General features: G+C 43.1%; 1 protein-coding gene across 1 annotated transcript in view; it reads right to left on the reverse strand.

Moving 5' to 3' along the window:
* The window catches only part of CFAP61 (cilia and flagella associated protein 61), a 405,193-nt gene that overhangs the window by 323,937 nt on the left and 59,137 nt on the right, over positions 1-22,119 (reverse strand). Inside the window, exons 6-7 of the mRNA XM_064276462.1 lie at positions 10,915-11,047; positions 5,575-5,734 (exon numbers count right to left, since the gene is read on the reverse strand). Coding sequence (XP_064132532.1) covers positions 5,575-5,734; positions 10,915-11,047 — 293 coding nt within the window. The remainder of the gene's footprint in view (positions 1-5,574; positions 5,735-10,914; positions 11,048-22,119) is intronic.

Raw genomic sequence — 22,119 nt, forward strand, 5'->3', positions numbered from 1 at the left:
GGTAGACATTCACGCCATTATTTGCATAGAAAATTGACTACTCCCTTGCAAGACTGTGGCCCAGCCAATCATTTTGGAAGAGTCACAAGCCCAAGAGACATCAAACTCAGGTCCTGTACAAAAGTAACATTTCCTGCCTGCAGAGACCAGCTTCTCTGGGCAAAAGTAACAAACCCTCTGGGGTAGGAAACAACCTGGAAGGTCCTCTAAGAGGTTTCTCCAAAGGACTAGGGCAAAGGTACAACTCCTCAGGGCTTAGGGAGAAAAATCTCCCAAGGTGTTCAAAGAACCAAGGCAAAAGGCCACGTAAAGGAACTTACACACAGGGAAGAGATACATTAAAAAAAAATCAGCTCAAGGAACAGATGCATAGGGCAGAGTCTGGGACAGTTCCACTGTCCTCAAGGGTATCGATGTGTGGCAATAGGCATGGAGTACTGCTAACCTGGGAAGCTCACTGGAGCTTTGGAATCCCCATAGGCATTGTTGATTGATTAATTGTCCACACGGTTGAACTCAATTTGCAGCTCCTCCTTTCCCTGAGGTAAGGCTGATATCACGTGGCCCAGAGCCCCCACCTTAAACCACAGGGTTGGTCTCTCTGGCATGGCCAGTCCCCACCCTAACACTATCGGGTGTAGTTGCCCCACCATGCCTCACTTCTTTCACACGAACTGTCAGGTGTGGTCTCCGCGGTCCACCGTGAATAACAAAGACGCTCCAATCACTTGAGAAATGCCAAGGGTTTAGAGGCTACCTCCCAGGAGCCAGGACAAAAAATCAGACCTCTCTTTTGGGTGAGGCCAAATTCCTTACTACACAAAACATACAGGAATTATTCAAGTAAGCTGCAAACAACTAAATGTGCATGGTTAAGCTTTTTAGGCTCAATGGAAAATACTGATATGGCTGAAATGCTGAGGGGCTGAATAACACAATGCGTGAGGATAGCTAAAGAAGGAAGACTGCTGTATTAGCGAACAGAAGCGAGGCCAGCTTAAGCATGCTGAACCTTGACATCGTTCTGCTTGGAAAGGTTGGGGTTAGTGTGAAATGGCAGGTTTTCGCAGCTCGTGGGACAAGACCAGATCTGGAGTCAAGGATCTGAGTATGAGCAGTTTATCTGGGAGGTGATTTCAGGAAGCACCAGGAGGATCAGAAACAGAGACAGGGACGGGAAGACAGCTAATAAAATGTGTACTATTTTTCCACTGTGGACAAGTGAAGCTTAATCCTGTGGGGGAACTCTGGGAAACAGTGAAAAACATAGGTCTCAGAGTTATCCCACATGAGGGGTGAGGAGCTGGTGTATTTATACCTTTATTTGTATCACTTGGTCTGGGTTCCCTCTGAAGCCAATCTAAGGATTTGAGTTCAAGAGGTGTATTCAGGGGATGATCCAAAAAGCACCAGGAAGGGAGTGGGGATGTGAGACAGGAAGCAAAGGCTGCTCCCAGAGTTAATTACCTAGCACCTCCAGTCAGCTCCCTGCACAGGCAGAGAGGCTTTTCACAGTCTTAGAAAAGCCCTTGGGACAGAAGTGAAGATTCCAACAGACTGAAGGTGGCCAGAGCACGCACCAAAAATGAAGCCTGAGAGGTAAGGATGGGTCTCTGGCAGCTCTCATTACATACGTCATTAAAGTGAAAAAATACCATGAAGTTTTCAGGCAAGGTCACCCAAGATAAAAAGTCACCTTGTTGAGAGCATCACCTTGCACACAGAGTGGTCTGCATCTTGGTTTTGGGTTAGCTGTTGATAAGCTTTAAAATCTTGGATGAGCCTTAAACCTGTTGCCATCAAGTAGATTCCGACTCCCAGTGACCCTGTAGGACAGACCAGGACTGCCTCGTTGGGTTTCCAAGGCTGTGCTCTTTACAGAAGCTGACTGAGTATCACATCTTTCTCCCACAGAGCGGCTGGTGGGTTGGAACCGCCAACCTTTCGGTTAGCAGCCAAACACTCTAACCACTGTGCCACCAGGGCTCCTTGGGATGAGCTTAGCAAGTGTAAAATGGAGACACCATTACCAGTTCTAGCTCTCCTACATCAAGTTATGAAGATAAATTGAGATAGATAATACACACGAAAAATCCTTCGAAAAGTAAAAAGCACTAAACAAAATCCCAGATACAAAGCACAATGATGTGTGCTCATTTTAAACAAGAATTTTTGTATGTATTTTAGAGAAATTATATTTCCTTTAACTTGAGACTTTCATCAGAAAAAAAGATAACAGGAGATCGCAGTGCATTTAGAGTTTCTTCTGAGCCTCGTTCTTGGTTGTTGTTGACAGGAAAACAGTAGCACAATGTGTAGCTGACTCCTCTTAGGTATAATGAGCTGTTTGTTATTTGTGAATCCATCCTGCATTATTTGGAAATCTACAACATTAGCTCCCTGATGAAAATTTCATAAAGAATTATCTTTGTATCAGTGAACATGAAGCTGGATATTAAAAAATGAACAAGGCACGGAACATAACAAGAGTAGTTTTTCTATTTACTTACCATCCTGTTTTAGACCAACTGCTTTTAAGTAAAAATAGTAAAGGAGGTAGACAGACATAGGACTTCTTTTAACTTCCATACATTTCAATAGGGGGTTTTACTTGACAGAGATATATTGAATTATGTGTGATTTTAAGTCCTGAGTTCAGTTTAAATTTTGAATTTCATTCCCCCCTTGGGGTGATGGAAAGCCATCTTGGCCTTTGTCTTTGGTTCCTGTGAAGTAACCCTGGGAGTAACTCTGTGCTTTTCTCTGAAACCTCCAGAACACACCTGAGGATTTGTGCTAACAAGTGGGGGCTGGCCAGACCAGAAAAGATTCACCTGGTTGGCTGATGTCAGCTAACCTTAGGATGCATGATTTAGTCCCTCATGCAAATGCAGTGAGGGCTCAGTCAGACTGGTTGATAAAAGCTCTGAACACGAAGGCTCAGAGAGCTTCCTGGTTGGCAGAGGGCGGGTGACGCACCCTCTTTGGGACATGGAAGCTCTGCACTGGAACCCCTCCTAGACCTTGCCCGTGCGTCTCTTTCTTAGGATGATCCCGATTTGTATCCTTTTGCTATAATAAAATCAGAAGTGTAGTATTTTCTGCGAGTTCTGTGAGTCATGGCAATGAATTATAAAACCCAAAGGAGTGGGGGGAGCCAGCAGGTGAGAATGAGGGAGTCCAAGGGAGGCCCCTGAGCTTATAGCTGGCATCCTGAAGGGGTAGTGGGAAAACTGCAAATCCATGGCCAGCAAGTCAGAAGTCTGAGGTGTCGTGTGGACTCCCCAAACGTGTGGCTGGTGTCTGCCTATGCGGCAATCTGAAGGATGAGGTCCTTTGAACTTGTGAGGTCTGACCTAGCTCCAGGTGGCTAGCATCCGAGGAAGGACTTGTGTCAGGGATGATGGAGAAATGGGAGAGTGGAGATTTGATTACCTCTCACATTCTAGGAATCAGGTTTATGCTGATTCTTATCCATGAAACCCCATAAAGTTTCTAAGACAGGAATATTCCATTCATTCTACGTTTGGCATATCAGTAGCATCGGAGCCACACAGGAACACGCTGGAAGGGACTATATATTTTCAACCTGTTTCTAATAACAACAGCAGCCACAAAACAAACAAAAACCACTTAAAAATGTTCAGGACTTACTCTGTGCTTAGCAATGAACTAAGTATTTTGCATAGATTCTTATTAGTATTTAATCCTTCCAACACCCTTTGGGATAGATGCTATTTTTACCACCTTATTATACGATGGCAGTGGGCTGGGCACTATACATGAGAAAAATGAGCCATAAAAAGGCTCCTATGTAGTGCTTCCTTCAAAGAAGAATTTACGCATTTGAAAATGACAGTGATAATTTATATTTCAGGATTGTCTCGTGCTGAAAAGTTCCTTCAGGACACTCCTATGATATCTCTTCATGGATGCACAGGAAAGCAAGCCTTCGCTATTCAACAGTAATGACCTCTATCTTGGGACAGTGTCATAAGGCCAGGGTACAGCCTGCAGAGTTTGTTGTCTCAGCATCCATTAACTCCTTCTAGCTGCCCTTTCACCCAGTTTCTGACACGACCCTTCTTATTTTGTCTAACAGTCTCATAAGGTCTCCTGTGATACGGATCCATTACTTTTTTGTATTCCAGTTTCTCAATAGCCGTAGTTACTCCTTACATCTCCCAGCCACGTCCCGTATGGTTTATCAGGATAAAAACTTCTCCCTTTTCTCACACCAATGCACTAGGAACTTTTAAACTCACCAATAAGACTTTGGCATGTCTAACCCCAAGACCCCACACTTTGCTTGCCACACATATATAAGCCCCTTCCTACAATTCTAGCTTGTCCCCAGATGTAACCCCCGTGTTACCCTGCATTAAAGGCATGCTGTAGCTTCCACTCAGGGACCTGTGAATATTAAGTTCTATTTGTTTTCTAGCCCTCCTGCATGAGTCTCACTTCCTAGGGCCCGACCAACAGGCCATCCAAGATACCCACAGACCCCCTTTGGGTCAAACTTAAAATAGAAGGGTGGTATCTTAGTTATCTAGTGATACTATAACAGAAATACAATTGGGTGGTTTTAACAAACAGAAGTTTATTCTCTCACAGTTTAGGAGGCTAGAAGTCCAAAATCAGGGCGCCAGCTCCAGGGAAAGGCTTTCTGTCTCTGTCAGCTCTGGGGGGAAGGTCCTTGTCATCAGTCTTACAATGAGTTTACTCAAGACACTGCGTAAAGCACTTTACATGTGGTCTCAGGGAGACTTCACGACTCCCTATGTGGGGGCATCAGTAATACCCCCACTTCACAATGAAGAAACCCAGGCTTAGAAAAAAAAAGAAGTGAGTAAAAACACTCAAGGTCACTTGCCTGCCTGCATCTGTCTGACATAAAAACCAAAGTCTTAACCACAATGATATCCGTGGTTGTGGTAAAATGTGGCAAGACCTTGTTAAATTAAAACACCAAAGTTTGAGATCACCTAACTTTGTGAAAATCCTGATTTTACTTGGTGAAAATCCTGATACAATGTCCTAAAATCAGTTTTATTATTCCATATGGTTAGAAATAAGTCTGGCAAGTTAACAATGACTATTTGCAACAGACTTACGTTACGAAATCATTTGTCAAAGACAAATACAGAAGCACGAACTGATGAGATTAAAACTTAGAGGCACATAGAACTTCCGGAGCCCCTACTTGGAAAATTCATTCAATATACTCAGAGTTTGTGTGTGTGTGTGTGTGTGTGTGTGTGTGTGTGTGTGTGAGTAAAATCCTGAAATGCTAGCAATTGTTTCACCGTGACTTATGCCTACGCTACCCGTGAAACGCCCCGTACGTTCCCGAACTCAGGACCCTTAAACCGTAAGGCCGCTATGTCTCACTCTAGCTTGCACTTTTGACTACCCAGGCTCGTCGATATTTACACAAGAATGCAATCAACCTTAGGAACTACTCCTTAAAGGGGGCTGGAGAAGGCAACATGAAATGTTTCGTCTAGCTCTGTCACGTATAAAAAGGCACAGCTGTCATTTACCAACGCGTCACTGCAACAGCCACCGCACCTTTACTGCCTCGGACACTCGGCTCTTGCAGCGGCTGCAGGACATCATCGGGATGAGGTCTGCAGAGTCCGTGGAACGGCCCCAAGTCGAAGCACTCGTGCAGCAGCTGCATGTTCACTGTGGAGCACACACTCATGAACCCAACAGCTACGCCCTCCACCTGCAACACAGAAACATCTCGTCACTCCACCAGACTTCAAATTAGTTCTCACGTCGTGCAACCTCCACCGAGCCACGGTCTGTGGTCTGTTGGTGGCTGGGGGGTCACTTTGAGATCCTTGCGGGATGCAGAAGTCTGTCTTTAGAAGCTCTTGTGTCCAGCACAATGTGTGGCACACAGATGCTCAGAAACGTTCAGTGAATGACTGCCCTGGATAATCCTAGAGCGGGTTCAGGCGCTCCGGGGCGATGCTCGAGGCGAAGCTACTGAGTTCAACACTTGTCGTCTTTGCCAGACCATCTCCCTGCTGCCCCATCTCCTCTCCATCTGGTGTCTCTTCATTATCCCACAGTAAGCCCAGCCCTTCCGTCTACTTTCTTCCCCTCCAACATGCAGAGTTCTCAGTAAGACTGGCCATCAGGCAGTGTCCATCTGATCAGTATCTGAAACAGAGACTCAAGCTGCCATAATTGATGCTCAGTATTTTCAATGATGGGAACCCTGGTGGCATAGTGGTTGGCAGTTTGAATCCACCAGGTGCTCCCTAGAAACCCTATGGGGCAGTTCTACTCTGTCCTACAGGGTTGCTATGAGTCAGAATCGACTCAACAGCAACAGGTTTTTTTTTTTTTTTCAACGATAAAAAATTTGGTATTAAACTATTGGTTCTCAAATATGTCTTCCAAAAAGCATTTGTTCTCAAACTTGTCTTATTTTCTCCCTAATGCTGAAATACAAGAGAATTTTTTTTAATTAAATTTTCCGTGTATTTTTTTTCTTTATACCCAAACCCAAAATGATACTTGCTGTAAAAAGCTGAATTTACACAGCTGTTTTATAAAGCAATCGACACTTTAATAAAAATCCAAGATAAACATTTTAATTTTTTCCCCAAATAACAAGTGACTGTTTGTCTTGTTTGCACTTGCGAACAAAGGCTGCATAGTCACAGTTGTCTGGCTTCTCTGTAATTTTAGGCCCAAGACTCAGCAGACGCTGATTAACCAATCCATCTACCATATGTGCAGAGAGGCGGCCAGCCTCACTCTCTGCAGGGAAAATTGGCATCCATCTTGGTTCACATGGAGATGTCCTCTAATCTACAGCCACACTGGCACAACAAAACTTCGATGGCCTGAAATACCTTTTGCTTGCTTCACGGCGGGCTGCATGTGCATGATAAGAATGTATTATTTATGACTGCTTCTAGTAATGAGCTATTACACTAATGGCTCATTATGTTTGGAATTTGATTTCAAATGGCCTGGATCACACATTCTGATGAAAATGAGAAAAATATGTTTTGCCATTAGGAACAAAGATTTAACGTTCTCCAATTCTACAACCTGTTATATTCCCATCATTCATCCAGGGTTGTAACAACTCATGGAAGTTCACAATTTTAGACTAAAACAGAGCAAGGACATACTGTGGAAGTATCTGCTTTTTCTTTTGGATTTCTTTCAAATAACGATTCTGCTTGGAGAAACACTGGTCTTCAGTACGAATTTGCAGGAGCATTAAAATGCATCTTTGTATGTGTATTCTGGAAAAATGAACTGATACAATAAACTTTATTGCCAGCTATGATCTATCTTCCAGCTGACAGAGGTGCTTCTCACAGAGATGTCTTCAATTACCTTATCCTGTAGCGAAAGCTGAAAGTTTTGTTGTTGTTCTTGAGAAGATCTACACGATGACACGTGAGGTCTAGGGAGGTAAATCACTAGAAAGCCTGTGTGCAGGGGTCTTCTCTTCACAAAGAGGACCACTGATAGACACGTGTACACTGTACAGTTTATGCCTACATCCTAAAAGCTCTGCAGCCACCTATCCTGTTGGATGGCGATGTTCACGGGTTCTGCCCTCACTGTTACCACCGTTGGCCTTGATCCCCTTGACCTGCTGCCAAGGGCACTGCTGACCTGGCAGGCTCTCCCTTGTCCACTGGTCAGTGGTGCCTACTTGGGCCATGATTGCCCACACCCTGCACGGTGCCAAAAAAGATGCTCTGCCCGTCTACCTCGAGGAGCTGTCCTGGGCCTCCAGCTCTTCTTCCTTTAAATCTCCACTTGGAATAAACAGCAGATGTCAAGGTAAGGCAGGATAAAGTTAGGGCAAGAAACTTGTGGCAAAATGGTGACTCAGAACTCCTCCAAAGTAGCAATCAAGCCATAGACAGCCCAGTTAAAAAACCTTTTAGCTAGTTAAGGGTTTCCCACACAGCTCACACATAGCTCCTAGGAATTCTACATGCAGGGCCCCTTACTGCCAATGGGCTGGTAAGGCGAGAAATGAACTTGATGTATGTCTTATGCTGGGCTCTCTAGAGAAGCAAAACCAGTAAAGCATAGAAATACATATAGAGAGAGATTTATAACAAAGAAATGGCTCATGCAATTAGAAAGGCTGGAATATCCCAAGTCTGTGGATTAGTTAGGATAGGGGCTTCTCCTAATTCATGTAGCCACAGGGGCTGGCAAACCCAAGACTGGTAGGTTGAAAAGCAGGACTCCACTCACAGGCTGTGAAGATTGACGAATCCCAAGATCAGCAGATCAGCAGATAAGCTGATAGCTCAAGTTCCAAGAACCAGAGGTCAGATGAGAACAGGAGGCAGCCACAGGATCCAGAGTGAGCAAAAAACCAGAATGTCTGCTTATATTCAAATGTAGGCCACACCCCCAAGGAAACTCTTTCAACTCACAGCAAATCCCATCCTGAGAGTGATCACATATAAATACTGAGAATCATGACCCAGACAAGTTGACACATAATCTTAACCATCATAATGTACTTTGCTCCGTTATCTCTGGTCACTGGTGGTTGCTTAAAAGCAGTGGTGACCTGATAAATGCTTAATCAGCATTTAGGGAATTAAAAGGCCCGATCTGTAGCATTTGCCCATTTCTGTGGTGTAAATACTCCCATCATGGTCATTATCAAGCTATGACTATGCTGTCACTGAACAGCAGTTAGGAAGAGAGGTACAGTAGCATACCGTCATATAGTATTTCCACTATCCAGACTCCATAGACATAAAAAACCCTTTCAAGACCCAATTATCTTCTCCTTTGAATTTTTCGTTGATCTTATGTGTTTTCACTAATGAAGACATGCTGATTAAAGGACCAGTTTAGATTTTTTTGCTACAAGTTCTTGATTTTGATACCCATTATCTGGGATCCATATGTCCCAGCTGCCTCTGGGTGACATAAATCCTGCCAATATGAGTCAATGAGAAAATCTTTTTCTTTTTTTTTTAATTTTAAAATTTTGTTCATTGAAAATCTGCAAAACATGAGGTAAAACATGAAGGCACCTGCTAATGGCTGCAAATACATTTTATTCTACTCTCCTTCTTCTTGGCCTTTTTATTATTTTTCATGAAACTTTTCAACACATGGTGCAATGCATTCTTCCTTACTGCACAAGCAATGCTTACAGCCCAAATAAATAAATCCAAGGGTTTTTTTTTTTTTTTTAAGTCTCAAGATAATTACCACTACAATGCATTCTTCATTACTGCAAAAGCAGTACTTAGAGGCAAAATAAATAAAACTAAAGGAATCCGAATCTCAGGAAAATTACCACCACCATATATTCTTCACAGCAAAAGCAGCACTAACAGCTAAGAAGCAGAAACAGCCACCTGGAATCCTGCAGAACTGCTCACAGCAGGGCATTCCACCTGCCACACATGGACGCAATGACGGGGCCGAACACTGAATGCAGGGTAAGAATAACTCATTGGAGTTCGAGTCTCTTGAAAAGTACCATTGCAGTGCATTAGTACTTATTGGAAAGGCATTATGAAGAAGCTGGAAAAGAAGGGAGCCAGTAACACCTGGAAACAATAAATGGCATAAAGTAGAAAATGGCCACTATGACTGAATGAAGACTGCCAAAAGCTTATTCTCTGGGTAAGTCACAAGAACACAGTAACTGGGAAACAGTGAAGAGGCTTATGTCACTGAAATAAAGGTGAACCTGTCATCGAGTTTAGAAAATTCACACTTCTGGCAGGCGTGACCTAAGACTATGCTCAATCTACACAAAAATGAGGCTCCCATTCAGGATTTTTGAGTTTCACGCATTTCAAAAGGCTCCCCACCTTGAGGTTAAACGTGTTAAAATCAGGCTACCCCCTTTCCAAGGAACTCCAGAGGCATAAAAAGTAGGTGGGATACCATGTGCCCCACAGGTCTTGAAAGGGATAACCTCAAGAGCATATAGTAAAATAATTAGGGAGTGATGAATTTGGAGTATTTATTAACTGTATTTTTAACATAGTTTATCACAGTGTCCAACAAACAAACAAAAACAAACCCAGTGCCGTCGAGTCAATATCACACTGTAAGTTTATATAATTTAATTTTTAATAATGGTTGTTGTGTTTAACAATCGATTTGAAAAATTCCTGAAGATTTAACAATTAGCTCTTGCAAACCAGAGTGAGCTGTGAGAGGGTGAGCCTGAGGAAGTCCATGTGGTGGGAAGAAGGGCCCAGGGAGGCAGGTGGGAGGGTAGTAACAGCACTGATCTTGAACTTGGGAGACCCTGAGAACTCTGTTTCTAAGAAGTATCAGAGGTAAGGGGCATTCTGTCTGCAACCTACTCTCAAAGCGTTCAGAAAAAAATACATATATGTAAATTACATAGAAAGAGAGAGCAACAGAATGACACAGGAAATGTGCTAAAATATTAATTCTTAGGGAATCTAGTTGCTTACAAGTTTTCTATTACTGTGAAATTATTCAAAATAAAAAGTAAAAAGAAAAAATCAATCACTTTCCAAGTCGAACAAATGCCATTTGGCAGCAGGGTGCTAGTTTGTGACCTCTGGCCTCAGATCTTGGGCGTCTCAGAAAATTGCCCTTTCTTGCCCCAAAGGCTCTGTTCCTTTCCCCCATCTCCAGCCCTTACAGGGCAAGGTATCTGCAGCAGCCTGAACATCTGGAAGGACCTCACAAAAGCGAGTGACACTGGGGGTAGAGTGGAGTGATGCGCCGGCTCAGCAGCTGGCCTAGTGTACCACCTGGAAGGGCATGGGGAACATGGCATGGATGCAGCTGCCCCAGGGGTTGTGGTAGTCTGGTGCCCAGGGAAATCAGGAGTGATGTGGCTCTATTCTCTAGCTTCTCCTGCTAAGTGCATCTCTAGATGGGTTAATCACCAACCTCACACACAACAGCATGGTTTTCTTCATCTTGGGCCTCTATTAGTTCAGCCAGGAAGTATTCTCCATAGGTTTCTTTCAGAATTGTGTTATAGCGCATAAATATTGGCATGAGATCATCATGATCTTCCACCCTGTTTAAAAGAAAGGCTTAAGTTCAATGTTCATTCATTCATTTGCTCCTTCAGTTGTACACCTACTATGTGCCAGGCCCTAATCTGAATGCTGGGGCCACAGCAGCCCTCTCGTGACATGCACTTGCATTCTAATGGTGAACCAGACACTAAAAACCTAACACTAAAATCATTGCAAACATTTCAAATAGCGTCAGTACATGGGATGGAGAAAGATGGAGTCGATGGTCAGGGAACACGCCTCTTAGGAGTGGATGTCTGAGCTGAGCTATGAATGAAGAGAAGGGGAGGCCGCTATGTCTAGACCTGAAGCTGGAACATTCCAGGCAGAGGGAACACACTCAGAATGGGTGTGGAAAGTAGGGCAGCATTTTCGCAAGCCAAAGGACATGGAATCGGGATGGCATTTCTCAACTGTGTTCCATGGAACGCTCTTCTGTGATACTATCCCCAACAGTCCTTTCCTTCTCCCCCTAAAAAGAATTCTAATGTCAAAAAAATAGTCGCCTACTATAAGTCACCTCTTGGAATGTCACAGTTACATTAAAGACTGAGGAGTACTACAATGAAGAATTTTTAACTTTGCTTATGCATCTCTCGGAAACGCTGGCGGCATAATGTTGAAGTGCCATGCCTGCTAACCAAAAGGTTGGCAGTCTGAACCCACCAGGCGCTCCTTTGGAAACTCTATGGCGCAGTTCTACTCTGTTCTATAGGGTCGCTATGAGTTGGAATCAACTCAACAGCAATGGGTTTGGTTTTTTGTTTGTTTATGCATCTCTCAGATGTTGGTTCTTGGTACCCTTTTTTTGTTTTCCTTTTATCTTTTTTTTCCTTCATTCCTTCTTTTATTGATTTATTTCTGGTAAAAATACACACTGCAAAACATACACCAATTCAACAAGTTTTACATGTACAGCTCGTTGACAATGTTTACATCTTACACATTGTGTCACCACTCTCACTAGCTCTGCCCCTCAAAGTTCTCATCTGTGCTTTAGTCACCGTTATCATTTCAATCTCAGATAAGTAATTCTTCAACAGGGCACAATGCTCAAGACAGACATTCTTTACTAATTGAGCTGAATTGCAGTTTAGTTTAAAGATGGCTTCATTTGACAGTTTCAGCTCAAGGTTCAAAAGTTATTTCTAGGAAATAGATTCCGCGGTCCCTCCAGTCTCAATGTGTCTCATAAGTCTGGTACCAGTAAGAATCTGAATTCTTCAATTTTCCTTCATTTGATCAAGATTCATCTACTGGGCCTTTATTTCTGAGACAAGTACAAACTTCTCACGGAGGCAGAAATGCTGGTTTGAAGGTACTGGCTCACCTGCTGGTGACATCCACCTAGAACTGTGACCAGAGGAAGACAACTGGTGGGGGAGGGGACAGCCAGGTTTACTGCAGCATGGCGGTGCTGGCCCTTGGACTCTACACTGCCACCATCTTTAACATTCCTTTCTTCTTTTTAGTACATTCTTGGTGGAATTTAGTGTTCTATTTTACCTATTTAAGATGTTCCTGTCCTTTTTCCCCTATTATTTTTCTTGTAAAAATGTTCAGGATTTGTATTATTTTTCTCTAGTATGTCTGGCTTAGCTACTAATTTTCATTCCCCTCCCCACCCCCTTTATTTCATTTCTAGGCCATCTTCATCATCCTATTTTATCTTCTAGTACGTTTTCTTTGATGTTAATAATAGCTCCATCTATTGAATATGCAGTATGCAAATGAAGCTCAGGGGTTCATCCAAACTGTCTCTGTTACTATACTTCTCTGGAAAACCCCATGAGCTAGGCATTGCCATCTCCATTTTACAGATGGAGGACAGCTAGACACATGGACAGAAAATCTCCTCTGACATGGCACAGACAGTTGGCAGCAGGGCTGTGACATGAGTGTAGGTCTGCTAACCCAAACCCTGTCTTCACATATTGCACTAAGATATCAATTCACTTCAAAGGCCTTACTTTATTTTGGAAATTGGTAGTGGGGAAGTGTCTTAATCTGGGTTCTCTAGAGGAACAAAACCAGTGAAGCGTATACGGATATATACACATAGAGAGAGAAATGTACTTCAAGAAAATGGCTCATTTTGAGGAAACACCTCACAAAATTGTGGGGACTGACAAGTCCCAAATCCATGGGTCAGGCAATAGGCTGAAGACCTCTCCTGGCTCACGTGGTTGCAGGGGCTGACGAACTCAAAATCTACAGGTCAAGGGTCAGACTGGAGGCCTCTGCTGGCTCATGGGGTTGCCGGGGTTGGCAAATGCAAAGTCTGTAGGTCAGGCAGCAGGCGGGAGACGTCTGTAGGCTGATGTTCCAAGAACTGGAGGTCAGTGATGAGTAGCGCGCAGGGTCAAGACAGCGAGCCTTGCCAGAACATCCATTTATAAACTGGAGGCAGGCCATACCCCTAAGGAAACTCCTCTTTCAACTGATTGGCTGCTCACATCAGATCCCAAAATGGAAAGTTATTATGTAGTGTCTGCCAAACCACTGAGAATCTTGCCTAGTCAAGTGGACACAAAACATTAACCATCACAGGAAGCATGCACAAACAAAAAGGTTGAGAGGAGTGACCTTGGCTCAAGGGCCAGCGGCCAATACCATGAATCATCCAACCGGCCCTGTCACAACTTCTCCAGCCCCTGCTGGAACGAGTCCTTGTCCCTGCCACAGCTCTACTCCCCAGATCTAAACTCTTTAAATTGAACAACCCAGTGGACTCAGGATGAAATCTTTACCTCTGGTGACACAGGCTCAGCTGTTGGAATGATGTTGGTTTGTCATGAAGAACAATAAACATCTTGATGAAAAAAATGCATATTTGAAAAAGTAGGTCTCTGTAAACATCAGAGCTGAGGGTAGAGCTAATAAACAGGTCACAGCACACACACACACACACACAAAAAACTTGCACAGAAGATGACAATGAGGGAAGGGGGATCAATACAACTCTCCAGGTTAAATTGTGTTGTTAACCTCTTGTTAACACTTTCTGCTTTGGAAGGAGAGACAGCATAGGGTCCTTACTCAGGCAATGGGAATCTTTTTTCTTATTCTATCAACCTGGTTCTGATGTCATTGCCACCAAGCATCCTCATCTCATCTTGCCAGGCATCAGAGGGATTCTCTGGTGTTAAGTAAAAACAAATGCCCAGATACAAATAACAACTGTGCTTTTAAAATGGGGACTGGAAATGGCTGCACCTTTGATGCTGTAGTCATTTTCCAAGCTATTTCAGCTCTGCACTAATTTTTTAGAAGTAGTCCTTGACCACTTGCCCCTCTGTTTTTGTGTGCATGTGATCACACTGACAGCTATTCGTGGTCTCTGTGGCTGGGTGTACTGAGGTTCCATGATAAATGCATCCAGGGCTGTGATGCTTTTAATAACCCACTGATTGGAAAATGCTGCAGAATAAGAAAGTCAGCACAGTGGTCAAGAGCCTGTGCTGGGGAGTCAGATGCCTGGGTCTGGTCCTGCCTCTGCAGGTTAACAGCTGTAACCTTGGGCTGGCTATTTAGCCTTTCCATGCCACAGTTTTCTCATATGTAATAAGAGAGTAAATACTAGGCTAATAATATGTGAAGTCCTTTTAAGAGTCCCTGGCACATAACAAGCATTCAATAAGTGTTACCTAATTGGCGTTGCTATTATCATCATTATTACTTAAGTAAAAAGGTCAGTAATAACAAAGGAGGACATTTATAATTAGTGGGTGGGAGAACTTATTACTACAGAAGCCAGAATCACTGCAATAGCTTCCCATCGGCTGCTTAGTTATAAACTCATTCCATCCACCATTGCTCAGCTTTTTAAAGCCTCTCTTTCCCCACCTGGAATACATAGGGATCAAATCAACTATATCTGTGAAAAGAGATGACAGGAAAGCGCAATACCATCAGTCAGAACAAGGCCAGGGGCCGGCTGTGGATCAGACCATCAACTCATACGCAACTTCAAGTTGAAACTGAAGAAAATTAGAACAAATCCGTGAAAGCCAAAGCACGACCTTGAGTATATTCCACCTGAATTTAGAGACCATCTCAAGAATAGATTTGACACGTTGAACACTAATGACCGAAAACCAGAAGAGTTGTGGAATGACATCAAGGGCATCATACATGAAGAAAGCAAGAGGTCATTAAAAAGACAAGAGAGAAAGAAAAGACGTAACTGGATGTTAGGAGACACTCTGAAACTTGGTCTTGAGCATCAAGTAGCTAAAGCAAAATGAAAAAATGATGAAGTAAAAAGAGGTGAACAGAAGATGTCAAACGACAGCTCAAGAAGACAAAGAATAGTATTATGATGACATGTGCAAAGACACGGAGATACAAAACTACAATGGAAGAACACGCTCAGCATTTCTCCAGCTGAAAGAGCTTAAGAGAAAATTCAAGCCTCCAGTTGCAATACTGAAGGATTCTACTGGGAAAATATTAAATGATGCAAGAAGCATCAAAAGAAGGTGGACGGAATACACAGAGTCACTATACCAAAAAGAATTGGTCAGCATTCAACCATTTCAGGAGGTAACATATGATCAAGAACCAATGGTACTGAAGGACAAAGTCCAAGCTGCACTGAAGACATTGGCAAAAAACAAGGCTCCAGGAATTGACGGAATACCAATTGAGATGTTTCAACAAACGGAAGCAGCACTGGAAGTGCTCACTCATCTATGCCAAGAAATTTGGAAGACAGCTACCTGGCGAACCGAATGGAAGAGATCCATATTTATGCCTATTCCCAAGGAAGGTGACACAACTGAACACTATCATTAATATCATTGTATCCTTTCACCATACCTATTCAGTCTGCATGCTGAGCAAATAATCTGAGAAGCTGGACTATATGAAGAAGAACAGGGCATCAGGATTGGAGGAAGACTCACTAACAATCTGCATTATGTAGATGACACAACCTTGCTTGCTGAAAGTGAAGAGGACTTGAAACACTTACTGATGAAAATGAACGACACAGCTTTCAGTATGGATTATACCTCAACATAAAGAAAACAAAAGTCCTCACAACTGGACCAATAAGCAACATTATGATAAACAGAGAAAAGAGGGAGGTTGTCAAAGATTTCATTTTACTTGGATTCACAATCAACACCCATGGAAACGGCAGTCAAGAAATCAAAAGACGCATTGCATTGGGCAAATCAACTGCAAGAGATCTCTTCACAGTGTTGAAAAACAAAGACGTCACCTTGAGGACTAAGGTGCACCTGATCCAGGTCATAGTGTTTTCAATCACTTCATATGCATGCAAAAGCTGGACAATGAATTAGGAAGACTGAAGAGGAATTGTGGTATTGGTGAAGAATATTGAATATACCACGGACTGCCAAAAGAACTAACAAATCTGTCTTGGAAGAAGTACAACCAGAATGCTCCTTGGAAGCAAGGATGGCGAGACTATGTCTCACATACTTTGGACATATTGTCAGGTGGAATCAGTCTCTGGAAAAGGACATCATGCTTGGTAAAGTAGAGGGTCAGGGAAAAAGAGGAAGACCCTCAATGAAATGGATTGACACAATGGCTGTAACAATGGGCTCAAGCATAACAATGGTTGTGAGGATGGCACAGGACCAGGCAGTGTTTCCTTCTGTTGTGCACAGGGTCGCTATGAGTCGGAATTGACATGACAGTACCTAAGAACAACAAAAACTTTCCCCACCTCATTCCCTTACTCAAAACTTTGGCCGGCTCCACCTTTGCCCCTGGTCCCCCGTTTCTAGGATGCGTAGAAAATCCTTAGGCATGTTTTTGTTCTTGAGGTTTTTTTTTTTAGTGAAAATATACACAACAAAACACACACCAATTCAACACTTTCTATATGTACATTTCAGTGACATTGGTTACATTGTTCAAGTTGTGCCACCATTCTTGATATCCTTTTCAGTATTATTTCACCACCGTTAACACAACTTCACTGCCTCCTAAGCTTCTTATCTAACTTATCAAGTTGCTGTTGTCAATTTGATCACATATACGCAGTTCTTCAAAAGAGCACAATGCTCAAGGCAGATGATCTTTTCTAGATAAGTTAAAGTATTGTTTGGTTTAGTCCAGCTTCTTGAGAAGCTGGATTATATGAAGAAGAACGGGGCATCAGGAGTGGAGGAAGACTCATTAACAACCTGCGTTATGCAGATGGCACAACTTTGCTTGCTGAAAGTGAAGAGGACTTGAAGCACTTACTAGTGAAGACCAAAGACCACAGCCTTCAGTATGGATTGTACCTCAATATAAAGAAAACAAAAATCCTCACAACTGGACCAATGAGCAACATCATGATAAACGGAGAAAAGATTGACGTTGCCAAGGATTTCATTTTACTTGGATCCACAATCAACAGCCATGGAAGCAGCAGTCAAGAAATCAAAAGATGCATTGCACTGGGCAAATCTGCTGCAAAGGACCTCTTTAAAGTGTTGAAAAGAAAAGATGTCACCTTGAAGACTTAGGTGCGCCTGACCCAAGCCATGGTATTTTCAATCACATCATATGCATGTGAAAGCTAGACAATGAATAAGGAAGACCGGAGAAGAATTGACAGCCCTGAATTGTGGCATTGGTGAAAAATATTGAATATACCATGGACTGCCAAAAGAACGAATAAATCTGTCTTGGAAGAAGTACAACCAGAATGCTCCTCAGAAGCCAAGATGGAGAGACTGTGTCTTACAAACATTGGACATGTTGTCAGGAGGGATCAATCCCTGGAAAAGGACATCATGCTTGATAAAGTACAGGGTGAGTGGAAAAGAGAAAGACCCTCAAAGAGGTGGACTGACACAGTGGCTGCAACAATGGGCTTAAGCATAACAACGACTGTGTTTTGTTCTGTTGTGCATAGGGTCACTATAAGTAGGATCCGAGTCGATGGCACTTAACAACAATTATTGTAATTTTATATATACACACACACATATATATATAATTATTATGGTGTCCTTTGGCAATTAAGTGCCACTGCTTGGCTGCTGCCACTCTGGGATCCAATCACCCCCATTTTAATTAGGTTCTGCAATTCAATGGGTAGTTCTCACTGTAATATCTGGTCTACATAGAAGAGAAATCATATCAGTCTTCAAGGATACTAGGGCTCCCTTCACAAATTTATTCCTCATAGTTGTGATGAAGCGTGTCCTTTGGGCACTCCCTGCATGGGTGAATGGGTCTGACATAATATAAGAACTGTAAAATTCCAGTTTCCCTCACTAAGCCATTGGATACTGTCTTCTACAGTATGCCAAGGCAGTGCTGGCATTTCAGCTTCATTTAGTGTAGGTCACCTCTTAGTTCATGCTTCTGTCAACCAACCAAATAAACTATTAGATCCTTTTCTAACCCCTCGAGCTGATATATTTAATGAAGAACCTATGCTTAGTGGGCCAATATCAATAAACTCAGACTGATTCAACCTTATGTTTCTTGCCTCATTATCCCATACCCTTAATAAATATTCCCACACATACTCCCCAAATTTCTGTTTGTATATATTAGAAAAATCAAGCAGTTCTTTTGGAGCATAGTGCACCTTCTCATGGGTCATATTTTGTCCTTTCCCCTCTTGGGGCTTGCTGGGACTTGAGTCTAATTATAGGTCTAGAAGCAAAAACAGGTGGTGAGGGTGGGTCATGGGGACATTTAGCAATGTCTTGAAAGGCATCTACTTTAGGCACTGCCCTGGGCAATGCCTCAGGCAAGGACTCCTCAGACACAGCTGGGTTAATCTCATCAGATGGGGGTGAAAGGGGTGATTTTACTGGCAAAGATGACTGTGTGGTGTCTTCCTAACCAGGTAACATGCTCTTCAAGGACAGGGACCAAGTTCAGTGCTTCTCTGCACACATGCTGGCATGCAGCACAAAGCTCTATACATCACAGATGTAGCAGCAACAGCCAACATGGACTGGGCACTCAGCCTGTGCCTGGTGTCTTCACATACACTGGTAGTACTGAGTGCGCAGGATTATTGAGCCCATTTTACAGAAATCTGTGGCCTAAGGGGTACAATGAGCCCTGGTGGTGCAGTGGTTCAGCACTCAGCTGCTAACCGAAGGTCAGTAGTTTGAACCCACCAGCTGCTCCATGGGAGAAAGATGTGGCAGTCTGCTTCTGTAAAGATTTATAGCCTTGGAAACGCTATGGGGGCTGTTCTTCTCTGTCCTATAGAGTTACAGTGAGTCAGAATTGACTCAAAGGCAATGGGTTTGGTTTGGTTGAAGGGGGCACATCTGGGAAGTTTGACCACAGCCAGGCTTCATCCATAACCCACAATTTTACACTTGCAACCCTACAGCCTCTCTACACCTGACTTGTATTGACTGAGTAGGAACAAGGATAGTTGTGAGGATAAAATGCAGAAACACAGGGGACGCTTATGAGTGGTGCCTAGCAGGTAGTAAGCACTCAGCTCTAATGAGATCTCAAACCCCATGCAATCTGACCCACAGTCTTGATCTCATGTTGAAAACTGCCTGTCGGCCAGTTTCACACATACCCTCAGAGTTTGAGGTGAGGGGGCCCACAGAGTTGTGCTGCATTCAGGAACAGATCACGATCCCACTGACACCCACCAGGGCTCCAGAAGAGTTGGTTTTTCTTTTGTAAAAAAGAGTACTTGATGATATTGGTTTAAAAAAAAAGAAAAAAAGTGATTCTGTCAGTTTGTCGTATTGTGGGGGCTTGCGTTTGCTGTGATGCTGGAAGCTATGCCACCGGTATTCAGATATCAGCAGGGTCACCCATGGAGGACAGGTCTCAGCTGAGCTTCCACACTAAGACAGATTAGGAAGAAGGACCCGGCAGTCTACCTCTGAAAAGTATTAGCCAGTGAAAACCTTATGAATAACAGCGGAACATTGTTCTATATAGTGCTGGAAGATGAGCCCCCCAGGTTGGAAGGCACTCAAAATATGACTGGGGAAGAGCTGCCTCCTCAAAGCAGAGTTGACCTTAATGATGTGGATGGAGTAAAGCTTTTGGGACCTTCATTTGCTGATGTGCCACAACTCAAAATGAGAAGAAACAGTTGCAAACATCCATTAATAATAAGAACCTAGAATATACGAAGTATGAATCTAGGAAAATTGTTGTTGTTGTTAGGTGCCAACGAGTCGGTTCCAACTCATAGCGACCCTATGCACAACAGAACGAAACACTGCCCAGTCCTGCGCCATTCTTACAATCGTTGTTATGCTTGAGCTCATTGTTGCAGCCACTGTGTCATTCCACCTTGTTGAGGGTCTTCCTCTTTTCCGCTGACCCTGTACTCTGCCAAGCACGATGTCCTTCTCCGGGGACTGATCCCTGCTGACAACATGTCCAAAGTACGTAAGACACAGTCTCACCATCCTTGCCTCTAAGGGGCATCCTGGCTGTACTTCTTCTAAGACAGATTTGTTCGTACTTTTGGCAGTCCATGGTATATTCAATATTCTTCGCCAACACCACAATTCAAAGGCGTCAACTCTTCTTTGGCCTTCCTTATTCATTGTCCAGCTTTCACTTGCATATGATGTGATTGAAAATAAGATGGCTTGGGTCAGGCGCACCTTAGCCTTCAGGGTGACGTCTTTGCTCTTCAACATGTTGAAGAGGTCCTTTGCAGCAGATTTGCCCAATGCAATGCATCTTTTGATTTCTTGACTGCTGCTTCCATGGCTGTTGATTGTGGATCCAAGGAAAATGAAATCCTTGACAACGCCAATCTTTTCTCCATTTATCATAATGTTGCTCATTGGTCCAGTTGTGAGGATTTTGGTTTTCTTTATGTTGACATGCGATCCATACTGAAGGCTGTGGTCTTTGATCTTCATTAGTAAGTGCTTCAAGTCCTCTTCACTTTCAGCAAGCAAAGTTGTGTCATCTGCATAACGCAGGTTGTTAATGATTATCTTCCTCCACTCCTGATGCCCCATTCTTCTTCGTATAGTCCGGCTTCTCGTATTATTCATTGAGCATACAAATTAAATAGGTATGGTGAAAGAATACAACCTTGACACACACCTTTCCTGACTTTAAACCAATCAGTATCCCCTTGTTCTGTCTGAACAACTGCCTCTTGATCTAGGTAAAGATTCCTCATGAGCACAATTAAGTGTGCTGGAATTCCCATTCTTTGCGGTGTTATCCATAGTTTGTTATGATCCACTCAGTCGAATGCCTTTGCATAGTCAATAAAACACAGGTAAACATCCTTCAGGTATTCTCTGCTTTCAGCCAGGATCCATCTGACATCAGCAATGATATCCCTGGTTTCACATCCTCTTCTGAAACTGGCCTGAATTTCTGGCAGTTCCCTGTCGATATACTGCTGCAGCTGGTTTTGAATGATCTTCAGCAAAATTTTGCTTGCGTGTGATATTGATCATATTGTTCCATAATTTCCACATTCGGTTGGATCACCTGTCTCGGGAATAGGCATAAATACAGATTTCTTCCAGTAAGTTGGCCAGGAAGTTGTCTTCCATATTTCTTGGCACAGACAAGTGAGCACCTGCAGCGCTGCATCTGTTTGTTGAAACATCTCAATTGATATTCCATCAATTCCTGGAGCCTTGTTTTTGGCCAATGCCTTCAGAGCAGCTTGGACTTCTTCCTTCAGTACCATCGGTTCCTGATCATATGCTACCTCTTGAAATGGCTGAATATCAACTAATTCTTTTTGGTATAATGACTCTGTGTATTCCTTCCATCTTCTTTTGATGCTTCCTGAGTCGTTTAATATTTTCCCCATGGAATCTGTCACTATTGCAACTCGAGGCTTGAATTTTTTCTTCAGTTCTTTCAGCTTGAGAAACACCAACCATGTTCTTACCTTTTGGTTTTCCATCTCCAGCTCTTTCCACACATCGTTGTAATACTCTGTCTTCTTGAGATGCCCTTTGAAATCTTCTGTTCAGTTCTTTTACTTCATCAATTCTTCCTTTTGCTTTAGCTGCTCAATGCTCTAGAGCAAGTTTCAGAGTCTCCTCTGACATCCGTCTTGGTCTTTTCTTTCTTTCCTGTCATTTCAGTGACCTCTTGCTTTCTTCAT

The sequence above is a fragment of the Loxodonta africana genome, chromosome 24 (genome assembly GCF_030014295.1).
Source record: "Loxodonta africana isolate mLoxAfr1 chromosome 24, mLoxAfr1.hap2, whole genome shotgun sequence".
In the NCBI taxonomy this organism is placed as follows: domain Eukaryota; kingdom Metazoa; phylum Chordata; class Mammalia; order Proboscidea; family Elephantidae; genus Loxodonta; species Loxodonta africana.